The sequence below is a fragment of the Trachurus japonicus genome, chromosome 4, assembly GCF_045865225.1.
Source record: "Trachurus japonicus isolate A0001 chromosome 4, Traja_1.0".
NCBI lineage: Eukaryota > Metazoa > Chordata > Actinopteri > Carangiformes > Carangidae > Trachurus > Trachurus japonicus.
Window position 1 is genome coordinate 26,869,158 of NC_140910.1, and position 18,817 is coordinate 26,887,974.

Here is an 18,817-nt window from a genome sequence, read left to right on the forward strand (position 1 = left end):
CAAAGTGGAGAAAACATCATGCATGGAAATCAAAGGAGGTTGTGTAAACTCTTAACTATCATCTTTACTCTCTTACCTGTCTCTATCTGTGTAACTCCAGGCATGCTGCTGTTGCAGTGGTCAGCCACAGCGATCACTTCTACGTCGTAAACGCGACCACAGAGCAGTGAGGTCAGGGAGCAGGAGGTCTGGGTGGTGCTGCACGAGGCCATGTCGTCTCCAGAGTGGGCGTGGGCGTAGAAACTCTTCCTGCCCAAAGTCTCGTCCCAGCTCAGGAAGGCGATGCCAGTCTCACATGAATATCTATCCTCCACGTTTGCAGGGGTACAAGGAGCTGAGGGAGAGGAGAACAGTCGATACTTAACTGAACTAACCAGCTTTGACTTCCCATCTTGGTAACGCTTTAATAAATACGTACGTGATAATGTCAAGAAATAGCCAAGAAATAACAGTCAGTTTCATGTTTTGCATGTCATATTTTTCATAAAGGCAAAATGCTTTTCATGCTTTGCATTTTCTGAGAAAGGCCAGAATTTTTCTCTACCAAGTCCTTGCAAGTCCTTGTCAATTACAATCAGTTATTTCTGAGCTATTTCTATGCAATCAATTGTTATTTCTTGACTATTATTTCTCAACATTACTATGAAATTGACCGTTATTTCTAGGCTATTTCTAGACATTATGACGCAATTAGTGGCCTGTAAATTAAAGGGGGCATATTATGGAAATATCACTTTTTGAAGGCTCTTTAACATATATTTGGGTGTTTGTTTTGCCTTCCGACCCCCAAAATGTGAGAATTGACAAAAAAATCTGTAATGTTCAGGCTCCCTAGGTTGAAATCCAAGTGGTTTTACAAGCTGTTCCCTCAGATGTCTTCCAGTGATGTAACTAGGATTTGAATTTGCATAATACCACCCCAACCTGGGACCAGTAGAAGGGGCGGAGCAAGCAGCGGTTCATTTGCTTTTAAAGGGACAGGCACTGAAACCAGCCGTTCTGAACAGGGCTGTTTTGAGAGGAAGAGCTGTGATGTTTGATCCTTGGGGTATTTTGACCAAAGCATGTCACAGACATGTCTTTAGGACACCTGGGAACTATTTTAATTTGTGGAAAGGGGGCATAATATGTCTCCTTTAAAGGGTTACATACAAGTTACATACAAGCTTAAATACAAGTTACCTGTGACGATGTTAAAAGCTGTGCTCGGTTTGCTCGGACACTGGACTCCTTGTGCGACAGCCTGGACCGTGTAGTTTTGTCCACACTGCAGTTCAACCAGGACGCAGCTGCTGTTGGTGGACGAGCTGCAGGATGCCGAGTGTCCCAGGTTGGAAGTCGCATTGACGGTGACGCTCAAGGCATCGTCGTCCTCGGCCCAGGTGACCGTGGCGTGGTTGGAGACGCAGTCCAGGGAGTGGTCCTGGATCACCGGAGCGCAGGGAGCTGGACATGCGGATTATCACTCATTAGTTATTAATTTGTCCTGTGGGATCATTTTTACTAATCGTTTCCGTGCAAACAAACAGAGGAGCGCTCGTCTTTCTTTACCTGTAGTTACATTCGTTTTGGCGAGCGTGGAGCTGTTGCATTTCCCGTCCCCGGCCAGTACAGTCACAGTGTAATCCTTCCCACACTGCAGCTGCGTCAGTTCGCAGGTCGTGCCGGTGGAGTTGCAGGAGTCAACGTGTCCGTCGGCCTCGGCCAGGACTGTGTAGAAATCGGCTCCGGCGCTGGTCCGCCATGTCACCGTCACCACATCAGTGAGGCAGTCCAGGGCGGCGGTCACGTTCGTAGGAGTGCAGGGAGCTGGAGGAGGATGGAGGAGATGAGCATCATGAGTATTATGATGATACTGAAACATATGTTTTATATTTGTACATTTCTGGTCGGATTGCAACTCCATAGTTTGTGAATATGTTTAAAACAGTTTTAACCCTCTGGGGTCTATGATCAGGATGTCTTCGAAGCACCATAAAAAAAAACGAAACTAGAGCGCAGTTGAAAGTGCAGTTTTGAAACTCAGTTTTTTTTAAAACTTTTATAGACATCATAAAAATGGAAATATTATTGTTTTAATTTGATAGTACAAAAAACATGTGATGGGATGGGAGGGGCAGGCGTTGCATTTTTTTCATATATTTGGGACAAAGTGGTCGAAACAGCTGATATATACTAGGGCTGCAACTAATGATTATTTTCATTATCGATTAATCTGTCGATTATTTAAACGATTAATCGATTAGTTGTTTGGTCAATAAAATGTTAAAAAATGTTGAAAAATATCAATCAGTGTTTCCCAAACCACAAGACGACGTCCTCAAATGTCTTGTTTTGTCCACAAACCAAAGAGATTCTCAGTTTATTGTCATAAAGGAACAAAGAAACCAGAAATATTCAACATTAAAGAAGCTGAAATCAGAGAATTTTGACTTTTTTCTTTAAAAAACTACTCAAACTGATTTTTCAATTATCAAAATAGTTGACGATTAATTTAATAATCGATTTTTGTTCGATTAATCGATTAATTGTTGCAGCTTTAGAATATACCAGAGATATCTGATGTGGATAATAATAATGTTAACAAAATAGGTTAAAGTGGAAAAAATAACTATCATATCACAGATCATATAGAAAGTTGTGTTGAAAAAAAAAGATACCAAGGATGGGCATGTTAAACATTTTATGTGGTATATAAAAGCCAAATCAAAAGTATTCAAAAACAAAATAGACTCAGACCCCTAATTAAACACTGGAGCTTGAGATACATCAGTTATGTTAAAAAAAAAAAAACTTTATTTCTGGTTTTGGACTTCTTGGTGTGATCCGTGTCCTGAATAAGAGTCTAGTCTTACCAGTTCTCGCGGACATCATGGCGCTCTTGGAGCTGTTGCACATGTCGCTGAGAGACATCACACAGAACATGTACGTCTGAGCGCACTGCAGGTCGGAGAAGAGGCAGCTCTGAGTCCGCGTAGCACAGGAAGCAGAGAAACCTCCCGCCCCCTTCAGCGTGGAGACGTAGGACCACGCGCCCGGAGCCGAGTCCCAGGACACCTGCAAAGAGTTGGTGGAGCAGTCGACCATGCCCTCGACGCTCATAGGAACACAGGGAACTGAGAGGGAAAAGAGGAAGGAAGAGAAAAGCTGAGATTTGTTTGTCCAGAAAGAATGATTGAATGAATGAATACATTTATTTTGAACATAAAAAAATAAAATTTAAAAACGAAAAAAAGAATACAAACAAAAGAGCAGTGTCCGAAAAGGAGCAGGTAGACGTAAAACTTATATGACCCTACCCCGTTCTTACTTATATAAAAAACACCAGCTTCATAAATCAATTTACAACTGTCCCTAATTTATTTACAACCCAAATTAAAATATATAAATTATTTACAATCCTAATATCCCCAGTGAATATTAGTAATAATTAATAATAATTATTAATTATATAATAATTAATAATCTAACAAAACAAACAGATTTCTTTTTTGGATCGTTTTTTAAATAGATTTTTCCTTTTTGAACGAACACAATGTTTTTTTAAATTACATTTTCCTCTTAAGTTATAACCCCCCTCCCTGTCATAAAACATTTTCTGAATATTGCCCGGAAGTGAATTGGTTCTCATAATTTGTGCAGTTTTAAATTTGACTAGATCCCAGAGAGATTTTGTTTTGTATTTTGCACCACGTAACACTTTGTTCTGCTGGATTCAACTGAACAAACTCACCAGCATCGACGATCTGTGGGACGCTGCTGTGTCCTTCACACGTGCTGCTCACGCCTCGGACCGTCACCGTGTACTGCTCTCCACACACTAACTCTGTCAGCATGCAGCTGGATCCCTCTGTGGTGCAGCTGAGTGTGTTTCCGTTCCTATCCACGGCGGTGGCGGTGTAGTTCACCGGCTCTGATCCGGGAGTCCAGCTGATGGTTAACACGTTGGTGCTGCAGTTCAGGGCGGTGACCACATCCTCCACGGCACACGGAGCTGACACAGGACGCAGAGTTAAAGTCAGTGGTAGTTTGATTAGCATTGTATGAAACGAACTGAAGTTGTTGAATTGAAAAACTGCAATAACTGATTTTGATTATTGGCCACTTGAGGGCAGAAGAATACCACAACACACTCATACACACACAGTGACAGCAGCGAAAAAATCATTTGGTCTTGTTGCTATTGGACTCATGAACGGCACTTCTCTTCGTTTTGCACTTTTTATTTGTTGTTGTTATCGCTGTTGTCTCTGTTATTGTTGTTGTCTTTGCTGCTAGCTGTAAAACGAATTGCCCTAAGGGGATAATAAATATATCCTTGATGTGAATCGGGACTTATTTTTTCTGTAAGATTTCTACATGTTTTATGAATTTGTCATGGTGTATTGTCTGTATGTTTTTTATGATACCTGCCTTAGGACAACAGATGGAATTTAGCAATTGTGCTAACTCCAGCATATTTATATTGATGCTTTTGCTGATATGTTGATTAATGTGCGTTGTCCTAATCAAATAAATAAATAAATAAATAAAAAGATCAGACTTACTCAACTGTAAAATAAGTATGCACCACATAATGGAGATAAAATATAAAATAAATGCTCTTCTCTATGTTTATTTGTTATAACATCCTGTCAGGTTTCCAGATAAGTCAGTTTTAGGTCAAGTGTCTTGTCTTTTTTCCAACAGTACAGGAAATTAATATATAAATAAATGTAATAATGAATAATCTTGACTTTGGAACCAGCAGCTTGACAAAACAATACATATAAAACAATGTCTAGATGATCTTCCCAATCAGCAGATGGATGCTCAGGAGCAGGAACTACATGGATCATACTGCTTTTTGTCAAATGTTGTTTTTTTTTTATTGGGGTGTTTGAGGAAGAGGAATGTGTTTTTAAATCTTCTTAAGTCAGGTTCAGGAAAAAGGAAACAGAGGGTAAAAACAGGACAGTGAGTGACAGGATGAGAGTAAATGGAGAGAGAGCAGAGGTGGCACTTCCTCTCACCAGTTGTGCGTATGACGGGCTCGCTGTCGGGACTCTGACAGTCGCCGTCTGAGGATGACACAGTGAAGCTGTACTCTCTGCCACACTGCAGACCGTCCAGCTGGCAGCTGAGCCCCGCTCCTGCATCACAAGTCACATTACGCCCGTCTCTGCACACAGCCTTGCCGGTGTAGGACACGGCATTGGGGCTCCTGTTCCAGTACAACATTGCAGAGTCGGTGGTGCAGTTCACGGAGACGCTGAGCTGCGTGGGAGGGCACGGTGCTGAGGAAGGATACGAAACAACATGGATGACGTCCGTTAGACCGTTATATTACGTATTTCCAGTGGTGGACAGTAACGGAGTAAATTTACTTTCTCTACTTTCTTTACTTTCACTTACTTTCTCTCGTAAACGAGTTGTTACAACTCAAGGGGCTTATCCTACTATAAATAAACGACTTCAACAACTACTTGAGTACTGTACTTAAGTACTATCCAGAGAGGATTTGTACTTTACTTGAGTATTAGATTTCTTTGGTACTTATTACTCTTACTTGAATACATTTCCAAAGACAAATATTTTTACTTTTACTTGAGTTAATTTCTAGCAAGGCTGAAAAGTACTTTCAGGTCTGCTCTTTTTTTTTTTCTAAAATACTATTGAACAAGCTGTGTTTGTCAAAGAAGGAAACCCTAACCCCTAAAAGCAGCACATCAGTGCAGCTGGTTTCAAAGAGTTAATTCTCAGAAACAAGAGTTAAAAGGTCCTTAAATTCATTTAGAAAAAATTATAGTAATTTATTGATGTGAAAAATAAGAAATTTACTCTTACTTTTACTTTTACTTAAAGTAAATTTAAAAGCATGTACTTTTGGACACTTAAGTACCTTTAAAAGCAAGTACTTTTTTACTCTTACTCGAGTAACATGTCGACTGAGCTACTTTTACTTGTAACGGAGTAAATTTTGACCAGTAGTATTTGTACTCTTACTCAAGTACCGGGGTCGAGTACTCTGTCCATCTCTGCGTATTTCAGAGTTTCAAAACGCAGATTTTTTCTGCTGATCTTTACCTGTCGGCCCCTCCACCACAAGGCTTGGTGCGCTGGTGCAGGTCTCACTCACAGCAACCACAGTGATGTTATAGAGTTGACCACACATCACGCCCTGCAGCCTGCACGACGTCCCGTTGGATACACACTCCAAGCGACTGGCATTTCTACCCACGGCGACTGCAGTGTAGTTTTTGGCGCCACGACTCGCCTGCCACGTCACTTCCATGAAACTCTGGCCACAGTTTTTCTTCGCCATCACATTAGTAGGCACACATGGTGCTGGGAGAACGGAAAAATCACTTTAGTCAATACACTTACTTGCATCCGAGTAGACATATTGCCTCTTAAAGGGATGGTTCAACATTTTGGCAAATTGGCCCATTGCCATAATCCCTATAGTCTTAGGAGTAGGTTTGTTACCTTTAATTGTCGGTGCATGCTATTTTTAAGAGCAGAGCCGTGAGCTGCTCAGGGCTACGCTACGGAGGCTCATGGGATTTCTTGGTTTCTCTCATCAAACTCATCAAATACACAATCCAACAACTCCAAAACTCTCTGGTGGACAAGTTGTGACCTGCACATTCACCACGCTATGAGATAATAACAGAACGTTACCAGACAGAGTTGTGTTTGAGGTAAATACAGAGACTGCTTGCCGAAAAACTGCCCCCGACGGGAACATGCATCAGCGGTTTTGCATGAATTTACCTCGAAAACAACTCTGTCTCTTAACGTTCTGTTATTGGTGAATGTGCAGGTCACAACTTGTCCACCAGAACGTTTTGGAGTTGTTGGATTGTGTATTTGATGAGTTTGATGAGGGAAACTAAGAAATCTAAAAATAGTTTGCACCGACAATTAAAGGTAACAAATCTACTCTTAAAACTAGAGGGATTATGGCAATGGGCCAATATGCCAGGATGTTGAACTATATTACCCATTTTACTGACAACATACAGGACTGAACTTCTCTTACCTTCTTGGACAGGTATGACTGAGGGGAAACTGACACAGGTGCGGTTGAAGGACATCACCTTCACTGTGTAATCCATCCCACACCCCAGCGTGTTGAGGCTCAGCATCGGCTGTGTGGTGTTGTGAGACGTGTACGTGCTGCCGTCTGAGATCATGGTCATGTAGCCCTCTGCGTTTCTGGATGCGTTCCAGCCGATGGTCACTCCACCTGACACACAGTTCACATCGGCCTGCACGTTGTCCGGCCCACAGGGAACTGGTCATCAGGAAGAAAGGTGGAACAAAATGAATTCGTTGGTTATTATTGTACCATGAAAAATGGCATTTTAGAGTCTAATTTTGCAGTTTGATCTTCCAGACATTGTACTGAAAAAATAGGGACATGCAGAGATGTGAAGTCAAGTTCCTTTAGTGCAGGGCTGCATGTATCCAGGATTTAATGGTCCTTACACATGAATTAGAAAACACAGTATGGATGTAAAAATACCTGCAGATCATTGCAGTTGTTAGATCCTCACCTCCACTGTTGTGATTAATTAGCATTTCGGCCTGAGGGTGGCGCCCAAGGAAAGGACATATTGTTGCAGTAATGGGATCTATCTTATCTATTTCAGGACCATTTTTCATCAGAGCTGCACTTTGTTAACTCCTGCTGCAACAAACTGAATTTTTATACAGGCAATAGAGAGACTGGATGATGATGCAGGGCTCGGTCTTAATGATTTTAGCTCTAGTAGTTTGATCTTAACTCTACACATAAACTCTTTACGTAATTAGTTTTTTCTTGGTGTCTAGTACCGTACACGTATATTTCATGTATTGCGATTTGTTTGAACGTTGACCTAAAACTGCTCATAATTTTATTTTATTCAGTAAATGAGAGATAGTATTATGGCAATTATGGCAATTAAAGCTACAGTGACATGAAAGTAACGGTGTAAGATGTATTTAGAGCAGAATACGTTCTTACCAGAGTCCAAGTAGATGGCGTCAGAGGGCATGCTGGGGCAGATGCCGTCGTGGTGGCAGACAGTGATGGTGTAGAGCATGCCACATTTCAGGTTTTGTACCCTGCAGCTTGTGTTAGTGGAGCTGCAGCTGAGCAGCCCCTGGTCTTCGTCCACGATGGTGGCGGTGTAGGAGTTCATTTGCGGCTGACCGCGCCATGAAATCAGAGCCTCGTTGGCAGCACAGTCCAGGAGGGCGCTGATGTTGTCCGGAGGGCAAGCAGCTGCAAGCAACAGAACCAAAAACAAAATATTAAACTTGTTATTTTGTCGTTAAAAGCCTTACAGCGATATTAACCCAAAAGGAGAACAAGCATCCTTTTCAGTACCTGTCTCTATGGTGACCGCATCACTCTCAGTGCTGTTGCACATGAAGTTGGAGGCAATGACGTAGACTGTGTAGTTGGTGCTGCACTTCAAGCCCTCGATCCTACAAGTCAGAAGCATGGAGTTGCAGCTGTGAACGACGCCGTCGCTGTCCCTCGCCATGGCGACGAAGAAAGCTGCACCACCGGACAGCCCCCAGGTGGCGGTGATGGAGTCTGCTCCACATTCCTTCACCGCCGATACGTTACGAGGAGCACACGGGACTGAAAGAGACGAGACCAATCAAAAACATTTTGACAGTTTATTTAGTGGTTAACACTCACAATCAACCTGATTCTCCTTAAAGTAAAATTATATTAATTCTCTTTATCTGCCAATTTTCTGTATCATCATCATCATCATTTATATTTTCTGTTTTATCCAAACAACAGGAAGATAGATACATAATATTAATATAAAAGAGTCAAAAGCAGCAAATCCCTCACATTTCACAAGCAAGTTTGTTTAAAAAATAAAACTTTCAAGGTGAACTATGCAAGTCTGGTCGCTTTTCTGCTGTTTTGCTAACCCTCCTCCCGGCCATGTGCATTTGTTTTCAGAGAAGCCGGCAAGAAAGTGATCCATGAAGCGCTGGATAACGTTATAGGCTACTCGTTACAATGTGTATATTTGTGTAGTTTTTAATCATCACAATGACTCTGAAGCTGTTTATTTAAGGTAAAAAATCTTGCATAGTTCCTCTTTAACAGCTGCTCATGAAGAAAACAGTCATTGTTTCAGCTTCAAAATAAAAACCCCTTAAAGCTCTTGGTGTGAAGTGAACAGACACTTTCCCAGGATTTGGATACTTCATCTAATAACCAGACACCAGCAGCGTGACCTCACCTGTTTCAGCCACAGGCCCCAGCGTCCTCGGACTGGCGCACTCATCGTCAAAAGCTGTGATGTAGACACTCAGATACTCTCCGCAGTGGATGCCCTCTATAGAGCAGCTGTTGGACATCGAGGAGCAGTTGTAATAGGCGTTGTGTCCCTTGTTGCCAAAGGCCTCCACAGTGTAGCGCAGCGCCCCCTCTGCCAGGTCCCACTTGCTGAGCAGAGAATCTGTTTTACAGTCGGACGATGTCTGTAGATTCTGAGGGATGCAGGGAGCTGGAGAGAGGCGGACGAGTCCAAAGATTGTGTTACTTTAATGTTTTTTTTATTTGCAGTTTGCAAAAGTGTTGGCAAAAGAGGTATAATTATACTGTAGAAGCTGCTGAAAATATAAGATGCCTTTCATCACATTGTCAAAAATCTATCTTGTCAGTACTGGGCCTGTACATTTGAAACAATTCAAAGTGAAGAACATATTTGTGAAGCAACTTATTTCTACAGAACATTAAAAATCAAGAAACAAGGCTTTATCCCTCATCTGTCATTTCTTTGAAATCCTTAAATTTTACTTAGTGAAGTCTTATTTGCAAAAACAAATGTAGTTTTATTCTACTGAAGGTCAATTTTATTTATGTAAAATCCACAATATCTCAGATAAATAGGAATTCCAGTAAAACTTCATCCCTGTTCTGACTTAAACATGTTGCTTTATCCCACGTCCAGTCATGTCATTATTCATCGCCTGTTACAGGAGTTGTGCTCATCTAACCATAAAGAGACTCTGCAGCTAGTTGAACGATATTTTCATATCATAGGAAATGTTATAATAAGTAGCTTTTATTCTTAAATTTATTCCTAGTCTTACTCTTTGTGAATAGGAGTCACAGTGAGGGTGTTTCACCTTTTGTTTGATAAATACAGATTCAAAGCACCTGGTTAAGACTATAAAAGCTTCCACCAGAGTGTGTTGTACAAAAGGTTGCAGCAACTTCAATGTACAGTATAGATATTGTTTGATGTCAACTTTAGTATTCATCTTGGTACAGTCAGACATAAAGTTTTGATACAGTACAGCTACAGAGAGGATGCACTGTGGTTATGTGGTCATACCTGTGCGGACGTCCACGGTGTAGCTGACCTCGCTCCTGCACTCCCCGGACAGCGACACGACGGTGAAGTAATAATGTCGTCCACACACCGTGTGAGTGAAGAAACAGGTGTTGTCCTCCGTCAGACATTCTCGCACCGTTCCCTGGGAACAGAGAAACCACAAGTAAAGTAGTCAGCACTTAAGACTGTGTAGATAGCTACTTGTTTTAATTTCACACAGCAGCAGCAAAACGGACGCATTTCAGCCCTAAGATATCCTCAGCGCGATAATAACTGAGAAATTACTTAAGTTGTTTCTTTTTCCTTTCTGTGCTGTGCTTTCCAGCTAACTTTGTATGTTTGTTTAAGATCCCTTTGGCACTAACCAGAGCGATAAGTTAGATATAACACTAACTAACCAAGCAGCACCTCAAATTCTCACTAACAATAAGCACTTGTACAATGTTTTGTACAGATTGAATAAGCTAAATAGAGTGAGTAAAGTTTTAACCTTTTTTACTGACAGGATGTATCCAGTCTTTATGCTAAGCTAAGCTAACTAGCTGATGTTTTTCACAGAGACAGGCTAAATGTTTCCCTCCATTCAGGTCTCAGTGTTAAGCTAAGCTAACTACAGTAGCTGCTGGTTGTGGCTTGATATTCTTCACTTATGATGGTATAATCTTCTCATTATGAGCAATATAGCATAGTGTACAGTTTTTAACCTTTTCTACAGAGCCAGGTTAGTGTTTCCCTCATTTTTTCCCTTAATGCTAAGCTAAAATAAGCTAAGCTAACTAGATGCTGGTTGTGGCTTCATACTCATTTTGCCGACGCAATAATGGTATCCATCTTCTCATTATTCTCATCATTATCAGTCTTCTCATATTCAGAGTGTGCAATTTTAAACCTTTTTCACACAGACAAGCTAAATGTTTCCCTCCATTTTCAGTCTCTGTGCTAAGCTAAACTAAACTAAGCTAGCCTATCTAGCTACTAGTCTGGTTGTAGCTTCATACTCATTTTGTGGATAAAATGAAGGTATCAATCTTCTAAATGAGCAATATTTAAAGTGTGTTAAGTTTTTAACCTTTTCTAAAGAGCCAGGATGGTGTTTACCCCCCCACTCCCCTTTCAGTAATGCTAAAAATATTCTAACCTAATCCAACTATTGGTTGGTTGTAGCTTTAAATTGTACACACAGATACAATGATCCATGGTCCAGCTCTCAACAAACAACTGTTTCTTAATACTGAGATAGAGTCATAGAGAAAACACAATTAAAAACATACAACAATATATTTAATTAAAATAAATAATACAGTCAGTACCTTGGAGTCCACTGCTTTGGCCAGGTAATAATCTGTGTTGTTTGTGTGGTCCCAAGAAAAGATGATAACATCGTTGGCACATTCTCGCACCAGCTCCAGGTTCTTGGGAGGACAGGGGACTAGAAGGAAAAATAACACATTATATTTCACACACTACCCAATAGATAGATAGATAGATAGATAGATAGATAGATAGATAGATAGATAGATAGATAGATAGATAGATAGATAGATGTCACCTTTTTTTAGTACTAACACTTAAGATAACTCTGAAAGTGTAATTTTGTCCTTTACATATTTAAGATTTTACATATTTACATGAGCCTAATGCTGAAATATTCCAGCTGTGTGGTTATGCAATGTCTGATGTGTTGTTTTTATTTCATAGGATTTGAGTCAAAACTAAAGGCCGTTCAATACGTTTTTTCCGTAACTAAATCAGTTATTTATTGTCAATCAAGTCTATAGATAGATAGATAGATAGTACTTTAAGAGATAAGAGAGGCAACAGAAAACAAGTAAATGGGGTTAAATATCAACATCAAAGGTGAGCGTCTCAAATCCCGTTTCAGGTTTAAAACGCCCTGATACTGAAGATTACGCTCCACTGTGGCTTTTCACTGTATGAGGTTTCAGGTTTAACACAAACACAGGTTTCATTCTGAGCGTCCCTGAACACAACACAATATGATATAGACAGTAGTGCTCAATAGGAGACCCAGTTTTCAAAGGCGATGCACTCAAATAAACGTGTGAACTTAGACGCCAAACAAAAGCGGTGGGGGGGTGAGTTGTAAACAGCTATTCCCAAATGATTTAAGATTGATATGACCTCAGTAATTCTTGTCCCGAGGTAAAAGAAAACAAGGTGGAATATATTAAAAGAAATGCGACATAAGAGTGTGACCTTATGACCCATTTTTATAACCCCTGGCCCTAATGTTTAATGACATTTAATCAGCTTTGTGTAATTGTAATCGGCATACACTTCATTCCAAGACTATAAAAGTTCAATGGGAGCTGTATTATTACACAGACGCGTCATAATCACCTTCTTTTGCCTTCAGGCCTTTTCCCAAAAAGGTTTTATATCACCAGATTGAGTCTCATATATTAAGTGTTCGTTGACGTGCAAAGGTTGTTTGTCATAAAATCATATTGAGCATCATTCAAGTCGCAGTGGAAACAGCAGCTTAACGGTGCACAATGCGGCCGCCACCGCCTGGGGGGTGTGTGGTTGGACAGAAAATCTCAACCAGGCTCTCAAACAGAAAAGATGTGTGATATGTGAGATGAAAGGATTAACTGCCTGCACAAAATAGATGTCAGGGTGGAGCGGTTAAGACGTGGTCATCAACCACAGTGTTAGTAGACCAATTTCATTTAGTTACAGTATAGTTTACTTACTTGCACTCGGGGCTGTGATTGTTGGATTTATTAGTTTACAGAGAGCATAGACCAGGTTTTTGCACACTTATGGTATTATAAGTTGTTCTTCTGACTTCACTTGAAGAGAACTGGCATTTAAGTAGTGGATAATTAGTCAGATATTACTTGTGAATGATCAAATTGTATAAGAGAAGAATTAAGAAACAAGATGATTGAATTGGAGGAACCTAAAGTAAATGTAAAACCTGAAGCAACATTTTTGGTATGTTTTTCCCTCTACATGAGTAATACATTGCAATCAAAGAGAATAATTACCAAAGCTTTATCAAGAGTTGAGTCTTGTAATGTGCCAACCTCAGATTTAAGGTGAACAGCAGATTTTACATATGAACTTTATCTGCCTTTTATATGTGAAAGCTGTTAAAGTGTCTTCTGTGTCTCAAAAACTCAGATGTTGTAACTTGTAGTGTTTGGGCTTGAAGACGACACATTTATAACATTAACCCTCTGATCGATGTAAAGAAGGGCGATGGTTTAAAGATGTGATCGATGATGGTGCAATGAAAGATGATGTTGTGTGGTGATGTGGAAGTTGAAGGATTTATCGTCATAGCTTTGATTTTGCCTGTACCAAGCTTTCTGATGTAGTGAAGCGGCATCACCCAGCGGTTTCCAGCTGTTCCTGTCTCTTATGTCTTGTTTTAGATACTGAGCTGATCTCAGGAAGAGTTGAAGAGAGGCAGCTGAACAGATCTTGCTGAGTCATTGCGGGGGAAAAAAACAACAACATCCACTTCTTTGTGAAGAAGGGTCGACTGTACAACAATGGCCGAGCTGGCTGGTTATGAGAAGGTCGCATTGTCTCTATTGAACAAGCTTGGTCAGAGTGGACTGTGGGAAGGATGCCTGTGTCTGTGTGTGTGTGTGTGTGTGTGTCTGTGTTTTTATAAATATTAATCTCTCGGTGGCTCTATTATTGTCTCACCTGTCTGAAAGCTGGCCCAGGTGTTGTTCACCGTGTTCTTGCAGTTCTCCGACATGGGCGTCACGTGCACCAGGTACGTCTGACCGCAGCTCAGTCCCATGATGTCACAGCTGGTGCTCTGGCTGGTGCACGTCAGCGCCGTGCCGTTTTCACACATCGCCGTCGCCTTGTAGGAGTCGGCCCCGAACACGGGCGACCAACGCACCTGGGCGGACTGATTGGTGCAGGTGTAGTCCACCATGACTGTGGAGACTGGCGTCAGCTCTGCAGGGGACAGACACAGTGCGTTAGGTGTTTACTTCTTTTTTTTTTTATATTCATAGTGCACTGACTTGGCTTGTAAGTTGTTTTTCAGAGGTATCACATTGTCTCTTATTGGGGACATAATGGACACGCACACTATAAATCCTGTCGTAAAGTAACAACGCATCCAACACTTGTAAAATGACCTGACAGCACCTTTGATTTCTGTCTTTTCCCAGGTTTATGTTTACATGACAGCCCTGCACAACAAGTAGGTTGTCAGGGCATCCGAACCAGTTTCCCCTGAGGATCATATTCTTGCATGTCTGAAAGGAACGCCTGAAGAGAGAATAGCTGACCTAGATCCTAATCACAAAGTTATTGATATTGGTTTGGCTCTGCCGACTCACTGTTGGTGGAGTATGTGTAGTCTGTGGATTCGCCCAGCAAAAGGAATTTGTTGAATGAGGACACTGATATCAGATAGGTGGAGCAGGGGAGGATGCCGTCCATATCCACCATGGGCTCCGAGATGTTCCGCACAAAGGGAGCTTCGCCGGGCTCGTCCAGGTTCTGGATGACGACCTGGTACATCAGGACGTCCTCCACCGGCTGCCACGTCACCCTGGATGTGCTGCGGCTCATCTGTTCTGCTGTCACGTCGCTTGGAGGCTGCATCACTAAAAGCAGAACATATTGTATCATAAATAATATATCATATCATAAAATCTAACAATGAACATTACTGATTCACTTTTAATTAACTACTGTTGAGGAACATTGAGGAAAAAGTCACAATCCAGTTTGAAAATCCGATCATATGGATCCATTCAACTAAAAACGCAGGAAGTGTGTCCCTGAAGGCATCAGACTACAGCTTTAGGTTTATGTGCTGGTTGTTTTGAAATAGCTGCTGCTTTCAATTTACATTTTAAGGAATTATTACAGCTCAAGAAAAAGTTTGTTCTACAGTCATTAGAAGCTCTATAAGAGATCGATTTGGATATTGTTATCGTATGTCAACTGATGCTGATGTTGTGGGGCCTCTGTGAAGTTACCCGTATTTGTGCCGTTATATGTATTGTGTTGTGATCTCTGTCTTTTATTGCATTTTATCCTTGTTGTAAAGCACTTTGTGATTTTATCTATGAAAAGTGCTATATCTAAATTAAATTTACTTACTTACTTAAATTTACTTATGTGTTTCTATCAGTCTGTTGAGCAACATAATCCCACTCATTTGTTATAAGGATATAAATTCCGCTATCATAATCAGACATCCACATATCTCTCAGTACCAGCGCCAAAGTTAATCCAAAACACTGCACTTATAGACACACATGTATAGAAGCTAAAGATAATGTGTTTATATTTGATTTGTTTTACTGGCCTTTTGATAAATAAGGAGAGACTCTATATGTGGCATAAAATCAATATGTATATATTATATTTATGACGCTCAAATCAAAGCCTATATGTGTTGTGGAGCAGTTTTGCCAAGTTCAAGTAGCATTAATCTCAATCAACAGAGCTGGATGCAAAATTGTGGCACTTTACATTTCTGTTATCAGCTTTTCTGAACATATATAATATGAAACTTACAAACCTTTACTTGTTTTTGATTTAGTAACCTGACCACATGGAGCTGGTTCAACCACAGATTCATTCAACAAAGCCTGTCTGTCTAAAGAAGCTGTAACATCCTTTAAACTCTCAGCCTCCACAAGCACGGACTCAGATTAACTGTTAACTCACGGGTGGTGACGGTCTGCACTTTGCTGGGACTCCCAGACCCGGCCTGGTTCACCGTGTACACGTAGCAGTCGTAGATGGTGGTGGGCTGCAAGTTCCCCACTACCGCGCTGCTGTTGGTGGTGGTGGTGACATTGAGCGTCTCTCCGGTGGCCTGAACGCGCACCAGCAGGCGGTAGTAGTCCGCCGAGGGCACCGGGGTCCATACTATGAGGATGGAGGAGCTGGACAGCGGCCGGCCGAGGAGTATCTGCGCTGTGTCGGGGACTGAGAGGAAAGAGCAGAGGTTAGAGATGCTGCATAGCTGCGCTGTGTCTGTGCGTAATGGCGCATTTTACGCACAAAGGCTCAGAGTGAATGGACAGTGACTTCATACAAGTAACATCACGAATACATGGCAGCTGGTTAAATCTATATTTCTGAATCCGAGGACAAATAAGGTGATAATGCTGCACAAACCAAAATAATATTTCACGTTTCATGTCGTGTTGACTCGTCTTCTTTACCCGTGAACAACGTGATTGTATCCGCACATATCACAGAGAAGTGCTGCTGTGTCTGTGCGTAATGGCGCGTTTTTACGCACGAAGGCTCAGAATGAAACGACAATAACTTCATACAAGTAACATCACGAATGCATGGCAGATGGTTATATCTATAAATTAATACTCTGTTTTACTAAATACATATTAATAAATGTCAGAATTTGACGTCTGAAGACAAATAACGTGATAATGCTGCACAATCCAAAATAATATTTCGCGTGGATGTCGTGTTGACTCGTGTTTCTTTACCTGTGGACGCTGTGATTGTATCCGCACACACCACAAAGAAGTACTGGAAAACTTTGAGAGTCACACTGTACTCGGTGCCCGGTCTCAGGCCGTTGACCTCCCGCTCTCTCGCGGTCGATGGCAGCGTCACCACGACCGGTGCAAAGTTTGTATTGTTTTTCACCCGAAGATCCAAAAAGTAACTCGTGGCACCGACGTGTTCTTCCCATTTCACCAGAATGGACGAGGGGCCTGAGGGGGTGGCTGACTGGAGTCTGCACCCTGAGAGGATGGAGAGACATGGCGCTGAAAACTGCAGCTTTGCCTCGAGGAAGTAAACTTTGACACTGACATATTGATGAAATAATGAGTAAAATAGTAGTAAGTAAATCCAGCCTGTATGAGGCCTGAAATATAACATCCTCTATACTCACCCTCTGCACCATTAGGTATCTGTAAATGACAAAAATAATAATAATGTAATCAACACACACTGCATTAAATCCAGTCAGAATCACAGGTTTTCACACAAGGATGATATTTACCTGCGTTAGAGATACTAGTGCTAAAGAAAAGCCTATGGCTCCTAACAATCCCATCTTTGACATTGACTGCAGGGTTACATTTAGTTTAGTAAAAAAGGGTTTCAAATACAAAAGGTGCTCTTTGTTTTTTTTTAGCTTCAGCCCAGCGTCTGTGGGAACCAATCAGTATTTCCCAAATGGGGGCAGGCTGTCCCACACTAGCCCGGGGCATCAGAGCTGCCCTGAGAACACAACAAGAGGGAGGGATGGAGGCGGGATGAAGGGATGGATGGTGAATCTACCTGTCCTGAGGATGAAGATGATCTCTCTCTCTCTCTCTCTCTCTCTCTCTCTCTCTCTCTCTCTCTCTCTCATACATCTGTCTACATCTCTATCAAAGCGTTTTGTCTCATCACTGATCAGTCTGCCTGACAATAGCACTAATATGTTTCTGTGTTACTCTTATTTATAACTTTTAACTTTCTATTAGAATTCAGAAAACATTATTAAACCTATTCCTATCCTTCTGATTGATCGATCAGTTTAAAACTTCTTCGAAAGGGCCACTATACAAAATTATATCTTATTTTGTCACTTTGGCTCTCACAGAGTAAATAATGATATTGTTATCATCATTATTATGATGATTTCAGTCAGTTATTTTATTCTATGTCACCCATATCCAAAGAACACGCACTGTGCTTTGTGTCAATAATCTCAGTTCAGATTTCTGTTACTTTGTCATTGTTTATCCATTCCTTCAAAACGCTGTATGTTGCTCATGTCCTTTACAGGTCAAGAGGTGAAACAATCAAAATTTGATTAACCAAAAATAATGAAGAATTATAGATAATTTTGTATAACCCTCATAATTAAGTCACCGCCTACAGTATCTCCAGGCCTTTCAACTTTCAAGTCAGTAAGTTGAGACATTATTTTTTATACACAAGTAATCTTTATTTCTATAGCACTTTTCACAGATAGTCACAAAGTACTTTACAATAAAAGTGCAGAGTTGCATAATAGGGCAAATTAAAAGAACACAACATAAATACATCACATTAAAAAATACAAAAACATACCAATAAAATAACATACAGTAAACTGAGGCATACAATCAACTAAAAGCTTGTCTGAATAACGTGTCTTTAGCTGTTTTAACGAAGAGTCAACAGAATCAGACAGAAACAAAGACACTGTTGGGTGTTCCACAACCGAGGAGCGAGTGGGGTGAAAGGTCACCGCTGGTTTTTTAGCGTGTTTTAGACACAGACAAAAGATTTTGACCTGAAGACATGAAGCAAATATTACTATAGTATTTTGGTTTATACACTACCAGTCAAAAGTTTTGACACACTTTTTAATTTAATGGTTTTTCTTTAATTGTATTACTTTCTATACTGTAGATTCAAACTGAAGACATCAAAACTATTAAGGAAAACATATGGAGTTATGTTGTAAACACAAAAGTGTTCATTAAAACCAAAGTGTTATCCGT

At 40.8% G+C, this 18,817-nt stretch overlaps 1 protein-coding gene across 1 annotated transcript in view; it reads right to left on the minus strand.

Annotated features, from left to right (window-relative positions):
• Positions 1-17,403, minus strand: part of fndc7b (fibronectin type III domain containing 7b) — a 54,131-nt gene extending 36,728 nt beyond the window's left edge. Inside the window, exons 1-18 of the mRNA XM_085775025.1 lie at positions 17,341-17,403; positions 16,817-17,114; positions 16,026-16,289; positions 14,681-14,950; positions 14,028-14,291; positions 11,654-11,772; positions 10,344-10,485; positions 9,243-9,509; positions 8,360-8,620; positions 7,994-8,254; positions 7,025-7,279; positions 6,067-6,327; positions 5,013-5,276; positions 3,734-3,994; positions 2,856-3,116; positions 1,552-1,809; positions 1,183-1,446; positions 77-334 (exon numbers count right to left, since the gene is read on the minus strand). Of these exons, the coding sequence (XP_085631151.1) occupies positions 77-334; positions 1,183-1,446; positions 1,552-1,809; positions 2,856-3,116; positions 3,734-3,994; positions 5,013-5,276; positions 6,067-6,327; positions 7,025-7,279; positions 7,994-8,254; positions 8,360-8,620; positions 9,243-9,509; positions 10,344-10,485; positions 11,654-11,772; positions 14,028-14,291; positions 14,681-14,950; positions 16,026-16,289; positions 16,817-17,114; positions 17,341-17,403 (4,291 nt within the window). The remainder of the gene's footprint in view (positions 1-76; positions 335-1,182; positions 1,447-1,551; positions 1,810-2,855; positions 3,117-3,733; positions 3,995-5,012; positions 5,277-6,066; positions 6,328-7,024; positions 7,280-7,993; positions 8,255-8,359; positions 8,621-9,242; positions 9,510-10,343; positions 10,486-11,653; positions 11,773-14,027; positions 14,292-14,680; positions 14,951-16,025; positions 16,290-16,816; positions 17,115-17,340) is intronic.
• Positions 17,404-18,817: the final 1,414 nt, after the last annotated feature.